Raw genomic sequence first — 20,545 nt, 5'->3', positions numbered from 1 at the left:
AGGGAGGGGCCTACATCAACGAGAGTGACAGCAGCGGCCAGACGCCCCTGATGGTGGCCTGTAGGACCCAACACAACGATGCCCAGAGCGCTAGCCGGGTCCGGCTGGTCCAGTACTTGCAGGAGAGTGGGGCTGACCCAAACATCCAGGACAAGGCCGGACGGTCCGCCCTGATGCACGCCTGCCTGGACCGGGCCGGGGGGGAGGTGGTGACCCTGCTCCTGGACGGTGGAGCCGACCCGGGCCTGGAGGACCGTTCGGGGAACTCAGCGCTGCTCCACGCGGTCACAGCCGGAGACCAGGAGGTCCTGAAGCTGCTGCTGGACGCCTGTAAGGCCCGGGGGAAGGAGGTGATCATCATTACTACTGACACGTTCCCCTGTGGGAAAACCAGGGCCAGACAGTACCTCAACAAACCTCCTCTTGTCCCGCTAGACCAAGGGGACAGACTGCACCCTTCTGCGGGCCTTCCCTGTGCCTCCCCCTCTGAGATCCAGCTCCTCACCTCCCCTCAGTGTTCCTCTTATTCCTCCTCCTCCTCCTCCTCCTCCTCTTGTCCTTCCCAGCAGGTCTTCTCCTTCAAGCAGTGTGGGTGCTCTGGCTGTGGGGCGGGGAGCTCCCAGCCCTGCTCCCCATCGCGTGCTCCCGGTCTGGGCCAGGGCAGGTCAGAGAGGCTGCTGCAGCCGTTCCAGAGGCTGAACTCAGAGCCCTGGCTGAGGATCCCGGCCTCTCTGCTGGCGCTGCAGCCCAGCGCAACCCCCTCGTCCACAGACGACCTCCCAGACATCACCCCGGAGGAGGAGCTCTCCCTCAGGGCCAGCAGGCTGCGCTGGAACACCGTGAACAATGACCATGGCGCCCCCCTGAGGCGCAATTGCAGTATTGACCTGAGGAACAATAACACTGCTAACACTGCTAGCTTTAGCAAGTCTGAGGGGAGAGGGGCTGACATGGAGGAGGGGGAAGTGAGAGGGCTCCTGGGGAGTGAAATATCCTTAAACGGCCTCTCCTCATCCCACTCTACATCTCACCCAGACCTCCACTCCCACTACACCTCTTCCTCCACTGGAGGCAGAGAACCTGGCGGGCCTCTTCCCAGTCTGGCGGTGTCCAGCCTGCGCAGCATCATCCAGAGGCGCCACCTAGGTGCCGACCACTACAACTCCGACCCCCAGCTGGCCGCGCAGGCGAGAGGCTTCCCGGAGGAAGGCAGAGCCCCACTGGAGAGCAGGAGGCTGGTCACCTCGCGCTCCTCTACCCTGCTGGGCTCCAGGGAGTCAATGGAGCCACCAAGCATGACCAGGAGAGCCCTATCTGGGCTGGAGCGCAGGGGGTCAGGCAACCTTCTCCTGGACCAAGTCTCCCAGACCCGCCCCGGGTGCCTGCCCCCCCTGAATCCCCCCCACCACCACCACCACCACCACACCCCCATCCCCATCCCTCACATTGCTGCAGGGGCCAGCCCCAGCTCCAGCCCCAGTGTCCTCGGGAGCAGTCCCAGCACTAGGGCCGTGGGTGGGGCAGTAGCAGGCCTGAAGCTCCTGCATCCTTCCGCCCCCTCTGGCCTCCCCAGAGACCTGAGGACCAGGAGGTTGCTGCAGAGGAGACACTCCATTCAGACGGAGTAGATCAAACAGCGGGGAGACTTTGAGGGGATCTTAGGCCACTGAGAGGCAGCAGGAACAGACTGTAGCAGGCTCCAACATACTGTCATGCTAATGTGAATGTCAAATGCACTAGTTCATACAATGTTCCAGGCAACCAGCAGAGGTTGGTATTAGGATGCTCAAGTAAATGACCACCTGGATGAGACCAAACATTTGACATGACAGTGTATTAAACCATTAAGCATTAATGATAATGATTACGACAGGACCGAAAGGGAAAAATACCTGGTTCTCCATTAGTAAGTATGTTACATCATATTTTCATTCAACATCCTTTGTCAGTATATCCATTTTAAAAAGCATTGAATCATACATGGATTCAACTGATTAAAACACCCATCTTTCAATGTGTTGCTCACAAGCTATAGCCTACATGTATGTGTTGTATAATAATATTTCTGTTAAACATAGAATGTGAACATGGCTATGCATAAACATGACCTACACACTTGCCACAGACCATATGGTACTATATAGGAACTCATTTCTATTATCTTTATCAAAGGTCCTACACAACATTATTTGACTTCCTCTCCCCCCCTTTTTCATAAATGTTTCTACCTTAACTATACTAGTTAAAACTAACTGGTCATAAAGCCTATGCTGTCCAATAAGAGGAGTTCAGTCCAAACTTATGTTCACCACCCTGTTACCCAGGTCATCATCTGCCCAGTGGGTGGTTAATGATTGCTCTAATGTACACAGACGCAGACCAGCTTCATCATAAATCAATACAGCAGACATAAGTGTTATTGAATCTTTAATGATGAGGTCAGAATATTACAAACACATCTTGATAGAACATTTATTACATTTTCAAAGGACTTAGAAACTGACACAAAACTAAAACTAAACTGACACATAACATAAAGACAACTGCTATGGGACATTTTTGTACATACAGTATATTCACATATTTACAAAAGGTCAAACATTTGATTTGATACAAAAGTATCAAAACCTGAGCATGGACTAAGATTAAGAACAAAAAACAACAACTCAGTTGCCAGCAGACATGTGGTTAGTGACAAACACTGCACTCAGATCCTCAGATTCAGACTATGAACAACATAAAAAGAGATATAAATACACTTGAAAGAGGAAGTTAAGCTCTTTGATTTCTGACTTTAAAAATACCGGTACAAATATTAAAATAATACACTGGCTTTTATTGCTAAGGTTTTTGCACTTTCAAAATACAAAACATTTAAAAAAGGCACCCACAATTATTTTAACAGCCATTGCCTCAGAAAGACCATCTGTGAATACTTTACGTACAACAGATTGGAGTAGAAAGGATTGGCTGACACACTGCACTGAGGACACACTTGTGCGCGTCCACTCACTATAGAGAACCGTGGGCAGACGCTACAACTGTAAATGAAGCCTCAGATATGCTCCAACCAGTGTCACATCTGGTAGAAACAGACCCCACATTGAGTTGGATCTTGGTCGGGGGATCGGGTGTTGTTCAGGCCCTGCGGTCGTAGTCACTGACCATCTTCTTGATGTGGGACAGTTTGGCCTTCAAGTATTTACACCTGCGCTTCTTCAGCTGGTAATCTGACGACTGAGGGAATAGGGAGAAATGAGTCACTATGTTCATTAAACCCTCTGCAGGTGTATTGTGTACATAATGGTTGAGGTTGGGACTTTAAAGGGCTATGAGTAACTAACCACATCTTCTTTCTCTACGCTGCATCTGTATGATGATGCTAATACTGGCCGCGTTCGTAAAATCGCCGGAGCGCACACTGGGTTCAAAGTCATAAAGGGACCAAGTAATTTGATTGGACAAGAGGCAGTCACGTGGACGCTCCGGCGCTCTCCGAGCGAATTTACGAACGCGGCCACTGTATGATTGCTTTAGCTGGTGTGTAGTACTAAGGAAGTAGGTTAGGGTGAGAGAGAGAGAGAACTGCAGTCTCTTCTTTTTTGATAAAAGCCTTGTGAACCGTATGAAATAAACAGCAACATACCCTCTTGATGTCCTTTAGCCTGCTGTACTCATCCATGGCATCCTGCAGATAGGAGAGACACATTGTAATTACTGAAGAACCTACCGTCCCTCCCAGGATCCCTCCACTTCAAACTCAAAGCTAAGGAGTAACACAATCAGCCTAAGTTAATAACACACAGAGATACAGTTATGGAAATGCACCTAAAGCCTGCGCATGTATTCATTATTTCTTTTGGAGTAAAGAAAATAAATCATATCGAATCAATCCATGATTGTCCTACAAGTTTAACCTATGCAGAACCTTCCAGATGTGCAGGAGTGAGTGGCTAACTGGGAGGGGCCAGGGGTCGAATTGGCCATTTGTGAAATCTCTAATCGTGCTTTGTCAGTATTGTAGGCTGAGGTAAAGGTCTCACCAGGTACTGGGGGCTGCCCTCCTGCAGGTCGTCCAGCTCTCGATCCACCTCCGACAGGCTCTTATTGATGACATCCAGCTCCGCCTGGAGGTCCTTATACTCCTGGTGGTCTCGGTCAAACTCACGCTTGTAGTCCACACGTGCCTGCTCACTAGCAATGGTGGGGTACTCACTAAGGAGGGGGGTTTGGTAGGAGGTGGGGGGGGGGGGGGGAAACAGGAGAAGACGGATCAGGATAAATGTCTCTAAAACGGTGTAGACCTCAACATCAGAGACGCCACTGAGGTTGGCCTAACTCTCTATAAAGAGCTAATAATAATAATAATAATAATAATAATAATAATCACTTTTTAATGTAGTACTACTATCTATCATCACTGTTATGTTCTATACCTGTCAAAGTCGTTGTCGTCCAGCTCGTCCCCAGAGGAGGCGTAGTCTGTCTCGTAGTCTTGTCCGTCAGCACGGCGCGGCCGACCGGCGCGTCTCTTCTTGGGCCTCCCAGCTGAGCTGGCCATCTCTGAGCTGCTGCTGTAGGGGGGTCTGGGGCTGCTGCGCACCAGAGCTTCACGCTCTACTGGAGGCCTGTGGGGGAGGGAGGGGAGGGAGGGAGAAGAGGGAGGGAGGACAGAGGGCAGAGTAAGAGATAAGAGACTTGAGATAGTATAGAGTTGGCTCAAATGACTTAACCCAAACCTAGTATCATCCACTGAAGTGGGGAGGGGTGATCACAATCTGGCAGGAAGCCACTCTCCTCTGAGCACTGGTCAATGATGCATGGTACCTTTTTAGGTAGTTTGACACCATTGGGTTACTCTCCCACTGGACCAAAAGTTAAATGAGAACAAGTACCGTCTTTTTTTACTCTGCCGACAATGAAAAATCCATAACAATAGTGTAAAGGTGAATCACCTAAAATCAAAGGGTACCATTAGTCATATTTGGCGGTTGAGTAAGAATGTTGTTCGGCTTTGAGTTAATTGTTGTTCGGCTTTGAGTTAAGTCATGCCTCATTACAAGTGCGATTACAGTTGTCATGAGTAATCTTTATAAAGTGCATCACCACACATGCAAACGTAGCCATGGCAGCATTCCAAAGTCCAAGGCTGCATTCCTTCCTAGTACATCAAAGAGAATCATCCTGAACATCCACTGACGTTACATGAAAACACCAGGCTGTGATCAGACACCCAGGTTACAGGAGAAAATGTCCTTGCAAAGTAAGTACATTTTATCCTGAGTAATGAGGATGTCAAATACTGTCCCATTCCACTGTGATGATGTCACAGTCAGAAGGAGGGAGTGTGACTGCCACACACTTCCTTCACTATGAACAGTGAATGCTCTTATCGGCAAAGGAGTGCCATACAGCACAGAAACCTACATGGCCTTTAGTCATGGTTTTCATTTCAAATATATTTTCACTAGAGAACGCTCAACACATAGGGAGTGTCTCAAAAGTCTTAATCAGCGACTTCTCCTCCTGAGCTGTTGAGATCAGTGCAAACTGGAGAAAGGGAGGGAGGGAGTGTGGTATTTTGAGGCACTTTTCCTCTTAAAGCTTTTTTCTTGTCAGGTTATAGCCACCTGTCAATCTGACAGTCGGAATTAGCTTTCCATGGGAATTAGGTGAGCTAAGCTTCTTTAGAAACGTTTCGTTTTTGAGTTTGCTTTCCAGCGCGACTGGCCTGCAACTGCAGTGAATGAGGGTTCCCTGTGTGTCTGCTGAGGTAAAAAAAAAAAATCCACACATAGTCCCTACTACCCTAGCAAGCCCAAACAAGCCCTCTCCCCTGCAGCTGTGCAGTGACATTACACCCAAGTACTGTCTTGCACTCACATTCATAACAAACAGATGAGTATTTTTCTTAAACACTGAACAACTTCAAATCTACGGGGTCTCCACTAGTGCTAGCCAGGTCTGTACTCACGCTGGACTGGGGTTGTAAGGAGGTTTGTCATAATTGGTGCTGGTGTCATCCAGGTGACTCCTAGACCCTCCAAACTTCTCTGATCGAGGGTAGTCCGCCACCACACCGTTGTCAGGGAAATCTGACACATTGTTCACCTGTGGAGGGAAAAAGGACAGGTGAGCTAGGACAGGTGAGCTAGGTGTTGTTGTGCATTTTTTTTTTTTTACGAAGATAAAAGATAAAAGTACTGCATTTTTCAGCTCGGAGTGAAATGTCAACTGTTGTACTTTTAAAAAAAGCAAAAAAAAACAACAAAAACAAGATTAGTAAGATGCACAGTTACACTAGCATGTTTTGACTTGTCATTGCCTTGAGGCCTACAACGAGCAGCTGCCAAAAAGACCTCACATAACTGCCAGTATGGGACGACACTCCTGAGCCAATGAACCAGTAGGTCACTGGAACGTCACATGTCACAGGAACAGATTAGGATGAGACTAATCAACACCCAGGCACTACAGTAATGCAGGGAGGTTCTGTATTTCCCCAACAGAATAATCAGATGAGGAGTGTAGGCAACAAGACTGTCACACTGTCTCAGCACTTTCAGAAAGGTTCTCACGAGGCACTAACAGTTGTACTGCCTCAGTTTCTCAGTATCATGTTGCTGTTGTACAAAGTGTCCAACCAGTCTGAGCGTAACATACCAATCAGACTAGTTCTTCCTCTTGCCTGTTGTCCTCTAAATACGGAACTCAAAATAAGACACTATGGTGTGACAGAAATAAAACATTTGGTTTGGCCTCTGAAATTAAATCTAATGTGCAAAATATAGCTTTAGACAGTTTTAGAAAGTTTCAAGTGTGAAACATTATTCAACATGTTTAACAACAAACTTTAGCTTCGACCATTTCTGCATGCTATCGTCATTAAACATAGTAACCTCTGAAATTCCTCACAACATCGTCAACATTTTAGTTATTGTCTAACCCCCCACCCCACCATTTTACTGTCAAAACAGTATTGAAACAACCATCCACAAACCACACCCTGAAACTGAGAGCTCTTTCCCTACCCCCTCTAGTACACTGGGAAAACAGGTTTGGCCACCTTAGGTACACACGAAACAGGCACACAGTCAGACACCTTTCCCATGGCTGACCTCCGCTGGAGGGCCCTCCACTGATCCCACACACATAACAGCACCAGGAAAAGTACACCAGCAGAAGCTTTGCTCCCCCCAGGGGTCTGTTCACTCACCCAGGCCTCCACGTCCCCGGGTGGGGCTTCCTCATTGAAGACCTTCACCTTCCTCCACAGGATGTTGGCCTTGCCATAGTTCTGCATCCTCTGGCGAGTCTTCAGAGCAAACACCAGCATGATGATCAGAGCCACCGCTATCAGGAACCCAAACACCACCGCAATGGCCTGGAGGTTGAGAGGCAGGGGGTTAAGAGAGGCCCACATTCTTTCTCGCACACATTTACATTTGACACTTTTGACAGTTACCAGACGCTCTGTATCTGTGTGTATGTGGAATTGAGTGTAGACACAGTGGAGAAGGGTTTTTGTGAGTGTGTGTGTGTGTGTGTGTGTGTGTACTAACCTCCTGCGGCTCCACCACGCAGTAGTGGTAGAGGTACTGGTTGACAAACATCCCTGTGGTCTGTGGTTGCTGGTACTGGGCACACAGGCCTGCAATCTGGCTGCCATAGGACGATCCTGACTGGGCCATAGGGTTCACCGCCACCAGGTACACGATGGAGGCTATGAGCATCAGCAGAGCCAAGATGGCACAGGTGATGATCACCGCCAGGTAGAACCTTCTGGATTGTGACAGGCTCTGCCGTGACACTATGATGATGAAGATGATGAGGGCCACAATAAAGGCGATGGCCGCCATGGCGATGATGAAGCCCTTGCCCTTCCGAGGGTCATTGTAGTTCCCGCCGAGTCCTCCGTAGCCATATTGGTTATTGGCACCATATCCTCCACCACCAAAGGATCCTCCATACGATCCTCCACCTCCATACGTTCCCCCATAACTTCCTCCTCCCATGCCTCCAAACCCAGACAGGCCGCCCCCCTGGGTGTCCCAGGCCAGAGTGGAGGCCACGCAGGCGAAAATAGCCACACTCAGCACGACGACGATGATGGCCATGATCTTTATGATGCCTGGAGGAGATGTCCAGCGGTAGAAGTGTTGGAATTCATCATCGGGGTAGTAGGAGTAGGCAGGCTGGGGGGGAGCATTACTGCAGGGGGGAAACGGACACAGAAGATATATTGTGTAAGGTGTAAAAAAACTATATGAATAGTGCGTGTTTGATCTACTCATGTGTGCGTCAAAAGAGATACAAACTGGTCCCTTAGGGTCAACAAAGATTCTATGACACACAATACATGGGGCAGTATGAGACAGTACATGACCCAACAATACTCTCTGAATTAATGTTAATGCAATGTCAACATACAATTCTCATAGCCTAGTCAACGACAAACAAAGCCCCAACATTGTATCATGAAATCTGACAGTGTAAACTATGCCCAAAAAAACAGAAGGAAAGACAGACTTACTATCCATTATCTGACTCGTAGGGAGGTGGACTCCCATTCGGCCTGGAAGACATTCCTGGATCCACAGGTTGTCTCTCCTTATAACACTCTTTCTGCTACATATGTGTTCAAGAAAGATAAGGAAACATTACATTTTTGAGAGAGGGGGGGAGAGAGAGAGAGAGGGAGAGTGAAATAGATAGAATACTTCTACTGTATCTACATTGCAAGCCGATTGCAAGACCAACATGAGTAACAGGCAGTAAGAACAGGTGTGTCAAGTGAGGGAAAACCCGAAACGTCCACTTGACCAGACCACTAACTGAATACTTTCTTTACAAAATAAAGGCATGCTATTTTCTCCCGAAATAACCCGATTTAGAATGCATAACTACAATTGCCCCACTATTGCCTTTTAGTCGTTACCCCCAGATCTGAATTAGTTAAAAAGATAAAAACAAAACAAATTACCTATTAAGCGAAAGAAAAGTGTAATTGCTGTCGCTTACCTGGACCAAAAGAAGACGCCACGCGAAATATTCCAAAAACAGAATTTAATATCCCAGAAAACAGAAAGCAAAAACACACACCTGTATCTCAGCGGGTCCACTCGTCACACAAAGGTCTCGAGCGAAACTGACACTCATAAATACGAGCCACACCTACGGTCGTACAGGTGAGCGCGTCATCAAACCCTGATCCGCCCACTCGCCACCCTACCTGGCCCGCGCAACCATTCCACCGTCTCTCCTCCCCATTTCGTTATTGTTGGCTAATTGTGTTAAAAGCTAAACATTGCACAAACATTCTTCCTCTCTCTACGTACATTTCAAATGTTTGCATAGGCCCACTTGAACGGCATCAAAGTGTTTTCAACGTTCGATTGATTTTCTACATTTGATGTAAAAAGGTTATCTAAACATACTCGTTTAGCTGTTCAATGATACTTTCAATTAATAATACACATTGTTTGCCTCATGAGTTTGACTGTAACACTTGTGCAAATGATACCATAACCCAAGAATTAAAGCTATTTTAGTCAATTGTATATAACCAGTCAAGCATGCCCCCTCCCTGATATTTTTCTAAATAATTCAGATAAAGCAATGTCATAAACGAATCTGAGGATGCACGTGTACACTACTGAACTTGATAGATTGATATGCAATATCATGTTTACTTAAGTCACCATTATTGATTATTATTGATCAGTATTGTGTGGTATTTTATGCCATACGCTGTCAACGTCTTTATTTTATTACCATTTCAGAGATCTGTATGAGAAAGATTACTCACTATTCCGTTTGTGTTACACAATGATAACAAATAAACAACTCAGTGCAATAGCAAAGCTGTATTCTGGAAGACAGCAAACACAAACAAATACATGACTTTTTAAAGGACCTGAAAAAAATATGTTCTCATATATATTTACAATAAGATTTTGTAAAGGAGGACAACAACACCATGCCTTAGGATGAATACAGTGAAAAACATAAATATGACACGCTCCATTTACACGGCAAGGCACATACATTTCAACACTACAACCTACTCTACAGTAGAGGTACGAGGTACAGTTTTGTTTAAACAAAGAGTTAGAACAAACAAACAGGGTACTGAAAACTACACAGAACCTTAAGTGGTCACAGCCTAAAGTAAAAGCATTCAGTAAAGGTTTCATACACAAACATGACTCAGGAGGGACACCTGCTGCACATATTGCCTAACTCTCAATGCGCAGAACAATGTGCACAGATGTGCAACATTAAATGCATTCAGGTGATTTGGAAATCCACAAATCCTGCAGAGCATTAACACTCAACACAGTGCAATACGAAACATCTTTGAGATACATTTACATTACAACCATACATTTACATTACAACCGTTTAAAAGTAGCTTGGGGTCAGATCAAGTGCTTTAGCCAACTCTTTTATCTACGGATATCATTTCCATCATATATTGTTCAAGGAGTTGACTGAATCGCATACAGATCTGGAACCAGGCTAGTTCGATGAGTTCAGTTAGAAGAAACCATTCACAACATGAGTCATAGTATCAGTGTCAAACAGGGCACATAGTTTATACAGTGGGTGAGTAAAAAAACTAAACTGAGTGCAATATGCTAGTGTCATCATTCCAGTGTTCAGATATTTTAGTGAGCTAATGGCCAAGGCATTGAAGATATATATAAAAAAGTAATAAAAGCATGCAAAGACATAACTTGTCTTTCATTTGAAATGTAGTAAACACTTTTTTCTCCCTTTGTAAAACACTTCAGCGGCATTGTATGAAACATCCAGTAAGTTCCCAGAAATGAAGGAAGCCCTCAGATACAGTGGAAGTTACAGTACCATGTATTTGCATATTCAGTTCAGGTCATTTTCAGTATGAAAGTATTGCTCCAGATGTCCCTTTGGTCAGGTCTCCATCCAAACACGCACGCACACACGCTCACACACGCACGCGCACGCACACACTTTCTTTTTTGCCAGAGTATATGCGTGTGCTTCACATGATGTGAAGCCGACTGGCGGACAACAGAAAGTGCACCATGAGAAAAAGGCACCATGTAATGCCACTGTTCCCACTGGTCTGAATAGGTTTCATTCCCATTTAGTTGAATGTGGTTCATTCCCATTTAGTTTAATGTGGTTCATTCCCATTATTTTCCTCTTGTCCCAAGCAGTGTCATGTGGTCCCGAGACGTTCCATCAGGTTTCCCACGGGTTGCCAGTGGGTTTCCAGGCAGAGAGGCCATGCTAGTTCAAGCCGTAGCCGTCGTTCCACTCCATGACCTTGTCATACTCATGTATCTTCTGTTTGATGTGGGACAGTTTGCTTTTCAGGTAGTCACAGCGCTCCTTCTTCTCCAGAAACGTGGGGTCCTGGGGGAAGAACAAAATATTTGATTGATATGAATATGCATTAGTGAGTTAGCAGTGGCAGGAAAACGCTTGGTGTCATTTCTCCTTTTTTTTTTTACTGAATGTGAAGTGATGCCATTTCCTCTAACTGCAGATTTGTGAGGAGACACAATGAGTCTGTTCCTGTGAAATGTTCGCTGAGCAACTTGATACTCTCTGCTGCTGCTGCAGCAGCCCCCCCTCTCTCCCCCTCTCTCCCCCTCCCTGCCTACTCAGGCTTGACTCATTGTTCCCACAGTCCTGTCTGGATAAACTACTTGAGTTATAAAAGAGAATTTAAGGGGGGGGATTTTACTCACATTTTTCTTCCTCTGGTACTCCTGGAGGATTTTGTTTATGCGGTCGTACTCCTGGAAAACATGGAGGTATTTAACAGGTTTAAAAACCAGTCTCAGGACTTCAAGATCTATGTTATGGCAAACACAGGAATGTCATGTACATTCCCCTGAGGAATTCAAAAGATGAATGATGTTGAGAGGAAGTTGAGGGTGGGGGGGGGGAAGTACAGAAGGAAGAGGAAACACAGTTTGAGGCGAAATGAGGCAAAGCCCAATAACAAGAAGTGAACGGGTGCTTCTCAATATTAGAAAGTGGCCTCCTCGCCCCGTCTCCTTGGCTTCAGCTACACTGAACCCAAACCGCCGCCTAGCTGTAAGCAACATGGCAGAACTATGTAACAGGATTTCCTTTCACCTATCCAGCACTGATGAAGGAGATGAGGAAAGGGAGCCACTTTAGGCAACTGAGACGCACCCAATGAGAACAGAACAACAATGATGACGACGTGGAAGAAAGGGTGGATGAGTGACAGAAGGATGCAGCTAATCACCATCTGGCTGTTGGGGTGCTGGGGTAGGCTGCGCATCATGGCGTCCATCTCGTCAAACTTCTTGACAGTAGCCTGCACGTCAGCGTGGATCTCCTTATACTCGGCATACTGGTCGTTGAACACGGCCCGGTACTGGTCACGTTCATCGTCTGTACGGATGGTGGGGTACTTACTGCAAGATGAGGTGGGAGGAAAAAAAAGGTCACACTTACTTTGAATGAAGTGGCTCCGTGTGGTATTGAGAGTACTTGAATGGAACAGTCCTTACGCTGGTGTAATACCATGTAGGAACAAGACAACTGCTCAACGGAATGAAGTGTATGGCTGGATGGGAAACGAGCTAATTATCTGCAGTTAGTAATTATTGGTAACTACAGTCTGCAACTACAGTCAGTCATAATTATAGAGTAACTACATGATCATTTTATGGGGGGGTAATGACAATAGGAGGGCCAAAATCAAAGGCTATTTACATTGGGGAGGGGCAGAAATTAATTTAAATAAATTGTGCAGTAATAAAGCAGGTACCATGTTTTTTTCTTATACTATACCTAACACAAATGCTCAGGGAAATAGAATTAACAACAAATGTTGCCTGCCTGGACTGGGTAGGGTGAGTTTGTATTTGCAGGGTTTTGTTTAGAGGATGTACAAGCACCACACATATGCAAAATGTTACTTAAGACACCAACTGATCTAATAACGCTTCTACCACTGTGTTAAATTCATTGTACATTTTTCTAATACTAATTCTAACTCTAATACTGTACATTTTCATTATGGTGGCATTCACAAATGTAATGTGCCTGTTAAATTCTATCAATAAATCCATATACTATCTCCATACTTTTTTTTCTTTTTCTGAGTGGGGCAGTCCCACTCATATTTTTCATTTTTATTGACAGTTGCAGTGAAGATTTAGACAGGAAGGATGGGTGAGAGAGAGAGGAGGGATGACATGCAGGATATGTCCCCGGCCGGAATCGAACCGGGGACCCTGCGGTTACATGGTCAGCGCTTAACCCGCTACGCCACCTAAGCGCCCCATCTCCATACTTTCTATCTTTCTATATTTCATCCCACAGACATGATGCAAGTGACACTCACGCAATGTAGTCAGGCATGATGACTGGTTTGGGGATGTGTCCTGATGGAATAGCCCCCTGTAGAACCTTAGGCGGCGGTCCTGCCTTGCGGGCAGCCTGGACCGGGACCGCTGTAGAATCCTGGACACGTGCCGGAACCCTGGGGTCTGGACCTGGACCTGGACCTGGGACCTGGGAGAGAGAACCACACACAGCTGCCCTGTCACATCCCCGTTGACATGACCGATTAGACAAGTGATATTCTGGCTCATTGATAATACGCCTATCTCTTGGTTTCTTGGCATTAAGATACCAGTAGAAACAGTAGCTCTGAGATAAATGCTTACCAAAGATCGCACAGCAGGTGTCTCTGTTCTATGCATCTGCAAATGACATCAAAACCAGAATTTGTTTTTGGCTTTTATCTCAGTCAAGTTAAATAAACAAACTTTATGCAAATGTGTATGCACCTTACTCATATAACACAATAGGAACACAATATTAAGCATCTTGGTACAGGGAATACTATTGCTCCAATGTTTTAGTAAACTAGAGTATCAGATATTGGATTCCTTGCAAGAGATTTGAATGAGAGTTCTAGAACAAGCAGCACACGAGCTGCTTAGCAATGGACACAGGCATAGCAACCAACCATGGCAACCCCCCATCCACTAATGAACAATGTGCTCTCGATGGACCATCAATCGTTCTAAGCATGCATGTACATTAAGCATTCAATTGTTCTCATACTTCTCATTAGTGTGCAGTCAGATAAGTATTTCAATGTATTATTACAATTATTAAGAAATTACAATTACCTACATTTCTGAGTCTCTCACTTCCTCGACACACAGAAAAACACACCACACACACACACACACACACACATACACACACACACACACACACACACACACATATACACACACACACATATACACACCACACACACACACACACCCACACACCACACACCACACACACCACACACCACACACACACACACCTCACCTCCTGGCCGTAAGTCTCCCGGTACCTGCGTGCCGCCTCGTGCCTCCACAGCTTCAGACACACCATGGCCCCAATCAGATAGACCAACATGGTGACAAACAGGAAGATGATGGCCGCTGTCTGTCCGGCCTCGGTGCGGCAGAAAGCCCCGTTGAGACCGTTGTTGAACACCGGGTAGGAGCACAGCCCACCGCGGGTGGTGTCCCTGACGTAGACGACCCCTAACGACCATAAGGGGAACACTTTCTATGAACCAGCAGTTTTGTAATGCATTATCAATACGTACTCACGGTGTGATAAACGTCCATTTATAAAGTCTCTTAAAAAGGAGCCATGAGCTGTGATGAATGCTCATCGCAAGTCTACTCCTGCATTACTTGGCACTCTCTGCAATTGTAACTTGTACCTGTGTATCATGCCTCATTAGTTCCTTCCAATTTCCTTTGTAATGTTATTTAATGAAACGTTCACTCACCTGCAGCCAGGTAGAGCACTGCCAGAGCCAGGTTCATGATGAACTCTGTAAGAGGCCACCACGAGGAGTCCAGCAGGATGGTGCGGTAGTACATGGTCATCCCCAGCACTAACAAGATCACAGTCACTATCCAGGCCAACCCCGCCACCACCAACACAAACGGCGTCTTAGGACCCGAGTAGTAGGCCCCGCCAGTGCCTGATCCGTACATCCCCCCTCCGTAACCCCCGTACTGTCCCCCGGGAGACGAGTAACCGAACATGTTGAACCACTCGTTGTCCTTGTGCACGTAAGCGCAGACGCAGGCGAACACCGCCGCCCCAAGCAGCAGCTCCACGCATCCCAGAATCCTCAGCAGACCGGCCCAGGACTTCATGTAGCCGTAGCGCTGGTGGTACTCCTCCACTCGCTCGGTGTACGTCAGAGCCGTGCGGTGGGTGCGTTCCGAAATCGTCTCCAGAGGCTCTCCCACGTCGAGTAGCTCCTTTCGGGAGTTGTAGCTGCCCCCCGACCCCCCATAGGGATCTCGGTGGGAGCGGGGCAGAGAGGGGGAGCGGGGGGGCGAGCAGCGTACCCCGCCGGTGCTGGCGCTGTTGTTGTTGTTGGAGGAGGAGGCGGAGTCAGACATGGGCCAGGGCTTGTTGCTGCTGCGGCCGCTGTTCCCTCGGAAGAAGTTCTTCCAGGAGTCTGGGATGAAGCGGTGGACCGGTTTAATGTCGAGAGCAGGGTCAGGGTTGTACTCACTATCACTAGGGTCAAACTCAGGCCCCACAGGGGGGTTATCGGGCAGAGGAGGTGGCGGTAAGGGGTCGGAGCTCAGCGCTAGCTCGGCACCCTGTTGGTATCTCAGGGGTTGGAGGTCATAGAGGTCGTCTTTCTGTAGGGTGCCGGGGGGGACCTGGTCGTAGTGGGGTTCATGGCGGACACGCTCAGTGCGGCCGTGCAGCCCTCCTCCGGAGGACATGGGGAAGGTGACGAGCCCTGGGCAGGCAGACAGACACACACAAACATGTGTTTTAACCATGATGACATTTGATCCTTATCCTAAGCATCTAAAGACTTTCTAGATGACTGACTTGATAATAGTCAGTAATAAAAGAAAGTAATAAGGTAATAATAAAGCAAGAAAAAATGTTAAGACAAGAATGAGCTAATCCCAGATCCCAAACCTGAAACAGATGTAACCGTGATAGAATCAGTTTCACCAACATGCACAGTGTATAATATTGTCACAAACTATGGACACCAACTTAAACCGTAGTTGCTAACCCCCAACACCATAAGCACTGCAGTTACTGCACCCAGAGACCAAATGAATGAAGATGTTATCTAAACACCCACCATGCAAGCTGAGCCAAGAACACATGTTTGTGCCACAACCAAATAACGAATTGGAAAAATAGGCTACATCAGAGTTTTGTGTAGTGTGTTGTCATATTGTACACATCAGAAGTACGGTTGCAGCACAAACAATTGCTGTTGATTATCAACCAGCAAATCTTGAAGCCCATTAATTTGGCTGAAGGTGATCTTTAGGGTTATTAGATGATTAAAAATGTCAACATACTGTGTTTGAATACCTCTTTCACACGCAGTCACTCAGCAGGACTTACATTGGCTTGCAGGTCAGAGTGCAAACCTTGTCTGGAAAATAAATAGCAACATACACCAAGGAATCGTCTGAAAAGACAAACAAGAGTTTTGAGGTTATCAATGAATTCAATTGGAATGTAGGCTACTGTAATATAAACGAAATGCAAGTCTCCAAAATCAATTAATGAATGAAGCAATCTGAGTGTGCCACATTGGTCAAATAAAGGCACTAACTATAACCCTGTTGTGTTGTCATGTGCTGTGCTAAATGATGGTTAAACCTCTAAGCAGAAGTTATAATAACCTTCAATCATTACCAACGTTTTACAGGGGTATATGAATCTATGGGCAGCCATTTGAAGGTGTGGCTAAAACAAGACCAAGTGAAGACTGATGTCTGTCCTATTCAGAAAAGAGCAGCCTGAAGCTACAGTGCAGCCAGCTGTATTCATTATGCTATAAATGCTGATAATATTAAACTATGCATTTTTACTTTTTAAACTTACTGCAAGATAGGAATAACCAGTATGCACGAATCCTTGACCCTACTTGAGACAAAGAAACGTTGACACATTGGCAGCACTATCTGGGCACGGAGCGCAAAGTATCAAAGGGCGCGCTATTACTCATTAGCAGATACGTGCAGGTTGTCTACCATTTAGAATCCACGACGTTGCATTTCGTTTGACTTAGTTCGTCACCTTTTAAATAGATCATATGCCACTTTGTCAGCTTTCTCGAACGAAGTTTGCGAACGGATTCCAGGCGTTATTACGGCATAGCCTGAGCCTGAGCGCTTGAATGTTGTCCTTGTTGCGACTTAATACAACTTTACCCTCCGATACTAGACCCATATCTGATATAGCCTTAAAACCACGTCTTTGTGTTCATTTGCATCAAAAGGTTTGGAAACAAAATGTCTGGATCATTCAAACGCTTTAATGATTTTTTTTCCTCTTACCTTTATATGTTTAGCCCACTTGTTTTCCCTAATAGTCTTCCTCCTCGCCCACTTCCAACACTAGTCTACAGGTTTCCTTTCCTACGACTCGGACCACGTGACATGCCCATCCTTGGTATTTACGTCATTGGAAACAGTCCAACTCAGGCCTACCTGTTGAAGCAGAGAAGGCATAGTACAGTCAGGGACAGCGGACGGAAATTATATATCCGATAGGGAAGTGATACCGATGACTAATTCATGAAATTGGCTATCGTTGAAGGCACAGCCCCGAGAAGAACATTCTAGCCTATTCACTATCCATTGTTGCCTGACAATAAAATTGTGGAAAACACAAGAAAGTCACTATACTCATGTTTAATCGAATAGGCTTATGTTATGACAACTCTCACTGCAAGAAATTGCCAGTGAGATGAAATTAAGCTTGTCTCTCTCTCCCTCTCTTTTTTTCATTTATTTTTGTACGTTCAGCAGCCTGAACTGCGAAAGACCTTACTCCATCTCCATCTCGGCATTACGTAACCCTTTGACTATCTGCGATCACTTTGTGTGGTGGTGCGCATTGACATAGGCGCCTGCTAGATTGTAGCGCAGGTCTGGGTGAGTTGGGATCCTGAATATGCGGGTGCACACGGGTCCGGACGGGTAAATCAGGTGTAATTTGCCATTCATTCATTCATTCATTCATTCATTCATTCATTCATTCATCAAGAATTTCATTCTTAGGCCCACAATAAAAAATATATGAAAATAGAGGATGGAACATGGTGATGAGCTGAACAGGTGGTGAGCTGAATGAGTGCCTTGATTTGAAAATATGCCTGTTATGTAATTTTTATGTAATATACAAAGCTGTGTTTTTTATGTAATAAATCAACGAATTCACCAAGGGAATATACATAAATGTTTTAATCCATGCTTAGAATGTCACCATGAAAGTCATATGTTATGATTCACAAGAAAACCTTCGCATTCGTTGGGTTGGTATATTCCTCTTTAGCCTGAAAGAAGAAAGTAAAGGTAACTAATAATAAACAGCCTTTCTCAGATCATGAACTCAAGGAAGATATATCTGTTAAAGCCAGTATGGTTGCATTGAGCAACTGTTAATATCAATTTAGTTTGCATCAATCATTTATTCTTCAATATAAGTTGTGTTCACCTAGATAGCTATATTGTAATTTGTGTGTTGTGGTGTGGTTGTATGGGCTGTTGGGGGCGTTGATTGCAGGATGTGGCCTTGTTGTCTTGTTTTGTCATTATGTTTGTTTTAAAAGAAAATAAAGAAACATTTGATCACAAAAAAATATATAAGTTGTGTTCCTGTCCTGGTGACCAATTTGCAAAACGTTGTACCTTTCCAGACTCATAATAATAATAATAATAATAATAATAATAATAATAATAATAATAATAATAATAATAATAATAATAATAATAATAATAATAATAATAATAATAATAATAATAATAATAATAATAATAATAATAATAATAATAATAATGGCCCCACGGTGGTGTAGCGGTCTAAGCACTGGCCACTAGTGCATGCTGCCCACCGGGGACTGGGTTCGAATCCCAGCTCGCCAGATCCGGATATGGCTGGGGCACACACGGAGAGCGGCATATTGGGCGGCCGCTCCCGAGGGCGGGTATAGGAGTATTTCCGGACAAGGATCTGTCGCGCAACACCGCCCCCTAGGTGCCGGAATAACGGTGCTGGGCTCGAGGAGCTGTCAGGCCAAAACCTTCCGCTTGCCAAAAGCTACCGGGGGTGCGGCCTAACGCGTCACGACCAGCTGGCACGCGCACGTGTCACGACCAGCTGGCGAGTGTTTTTGAAACCTCCGTTTTGGCCGCCATTAGCGAAAAGCTTTAATTTGCCTCTACAAGTGTTAATATGTCATTTTATGAAGTTTTAATATGTTTTCAGGCGAGAAAGTAACCATATATATCCACAAAATGTATCCGGTTTATCAAAATAACCCGTTTATATATGAAAACACATATAATGCTATCGCGTCTCCACAGGCTAAAGTACAACTACACTCATATCCTCAACTTATGTCCTAATCACACTACTGTCATACAAGTCGTACCTTCTCCTTGACATGGACATACACACCTGCTACCTTCTTTGAAAGAAATCGCGATTTATTCAGTGAAAACTAGTACACCATTCAACATAGCATAACAATAGCATAGCATTCGCGGACACAGTCAGGCAATGCACCTAGCACAACAATAGCATAGCATTCGCGGACACAGTAACATAGACAGCTAGACAGATAGACCGCTAGACAGATAGACAGCTAGACAACTAGACAACTAGACAGCTAGACAACTAGACAGCTAGACAGCTAAACAGCTAGACAGCTAGACAGATAGACAGCTAGACAGATAGACAGCTAGACAACTAGACAGCTAAACAGCTAAACACCAAGACAGCTAGACAGCTAGACAACTAGACAGCTAGACAACTAGACAGCTAGACAGCTAGACAGATAGACAGCTAGACAGCTAAACAGCTAAACACCAAGACAGCTAGACAGCTAAACAGCTAAACAGCTAAACAACTAGACAGCTAGACAGCTAGACAGCTAGACAGCTAAACAGCTAAACACCAAGACAGCTAGACAGCTAAACAGCTAGACAGCTAGACAGCTAGACAGCTAAACAGCTAAACAGCTAAACAGCTAGACAGCTAGACAGCTAAACAGCTAGACAGCTAAACACCAAGACAGCTAGACAGCTAGACAACTAGACAACTAGACAGCTAGACAGCTAGACAACTAGACAACTAGACAGCTAGACAACTAGACAACTAGACAGCTAGACAGCTAGACAGATAGACAGCTAAACAGCTAAACACCAAGACAGCTAAACAGCTAAACAGTTAAACAGCTAAACAACTAGACAACTAAAATTTTAAAATTTAAATTTTGCCATTTAGCAGACGCTTTTAATCCAAAGCGACTTACAATTACGAATTACAGGGACATTCCCCCTGGAGTAACTGAGGGCTAAGTGCCTTACTCAAGGGCACACTAGTAGTGGTGTGGTTTCAGGCGGGATTTGAACTCACAACCTTCCGATCACAAGTCCAACTCACTATCCACTAGACCACCACTACCCCTACTTCAACTTTC

The 20,545-nt window shown here is 45.5% G+C and overlaps 3 protein-coding genes across 3 annotated transcripts in view; 1 reads left to right on the top strand and 2 right to left on the bottom strand.

Moving 5' to 3' along the window:
• ankrd34ba (ankyrin repeat domain 34Ba) overlaps nt 1-1,670 on the top strand; it is a gene marked incomplete at both ends in the record, with an annotated part of 1,773 nt that extends 103 nt beyond the window's left edge. The window contains 2 exon segments of the mRNA XM_080529402.1: nt 1-1,625; nt 1,629-1,670. The exon segment at nt 1-1,625 is cut by the window's left edge and continues 103 nt beyond it. Coding sequence (XP_080385528.1) covers nt 1-1,625; nt 1,629-1,670 — 1,667 coding nt within the window.
• A 1,468-nt stretch (nt 1,671-3,138) lies between these two features.
• oclna (occludin a) lies at nt 3,139-8,586 on the bottom strand (the record flags this gene model as incomplete). The annotated part of the gene is made up of 8 exons (XM_080530146.1): nt 3,139-3,237; nt 3,647-3,688; nt 4,044-4,215; nt 4,437-4,628; nt 5,975-6,111; nt 7,217-7,384; nt 7,563-8,211; nt 8,534-8,586. 8 exons carry the CDS (start codon nt 8,584-8,586, stop codon nt 3,139-3,141), a joined length of 1,512 nt encoding a protein of 503 aa, XP_080386272.1.
• Nucleotides 8,587-9,926: 1,340 nt separating this feature from the next.
• marveld2a (MARVEL domain containing 2a) lies at nt 9,927-17,478 on the bottom strand. Its single transcript, XM_080528814.1, has 9 exons — nt 17,397-17,478; nt 16,456-16,522; nt 14,843-15,823; nt 14,368-14,588; nt 13,704-13,739; nt 13,379-13,548; nt 12,272-12,443; nt 11,742-11,792; nt 9,927-11,403 (listed from the first exon to the last, which is right to left on the bottom strand). The coding sequence occupies exons 3-9, from the start codon at nt 15,804-15,806 to the stop codon at nt 11,278-11,280; spliced, it is 1,740 nt and encodes a 579-aa protein (XP_080384940.1). The 5' UTR covers nt 15,807-15,823; nt 16,456-16,522; nt 17,397-17,478; the 3' UTR covers nt 9,927-11,277.
• Nucleotides 17,479-20,545: the final 3,067 nt, after the last annotated feature.

Source organism: Nansenia antarctica (assembly GCF_963989245.1).
Source record: "Nansenia antarctica genome assembly, chromosome: 4".
Lineage (NCBI taxonomy): Eukaryota > Metazoa > Chordata > Actinopteri > Argentiniformes > Microstomatidae > Nansenia > Nansenia antarctica.
The sequence above is the reverse complement of the archived record's forward strand: the minus strand, read 5'-3'. Positions and strand labels throughout refer to the sequence as shown.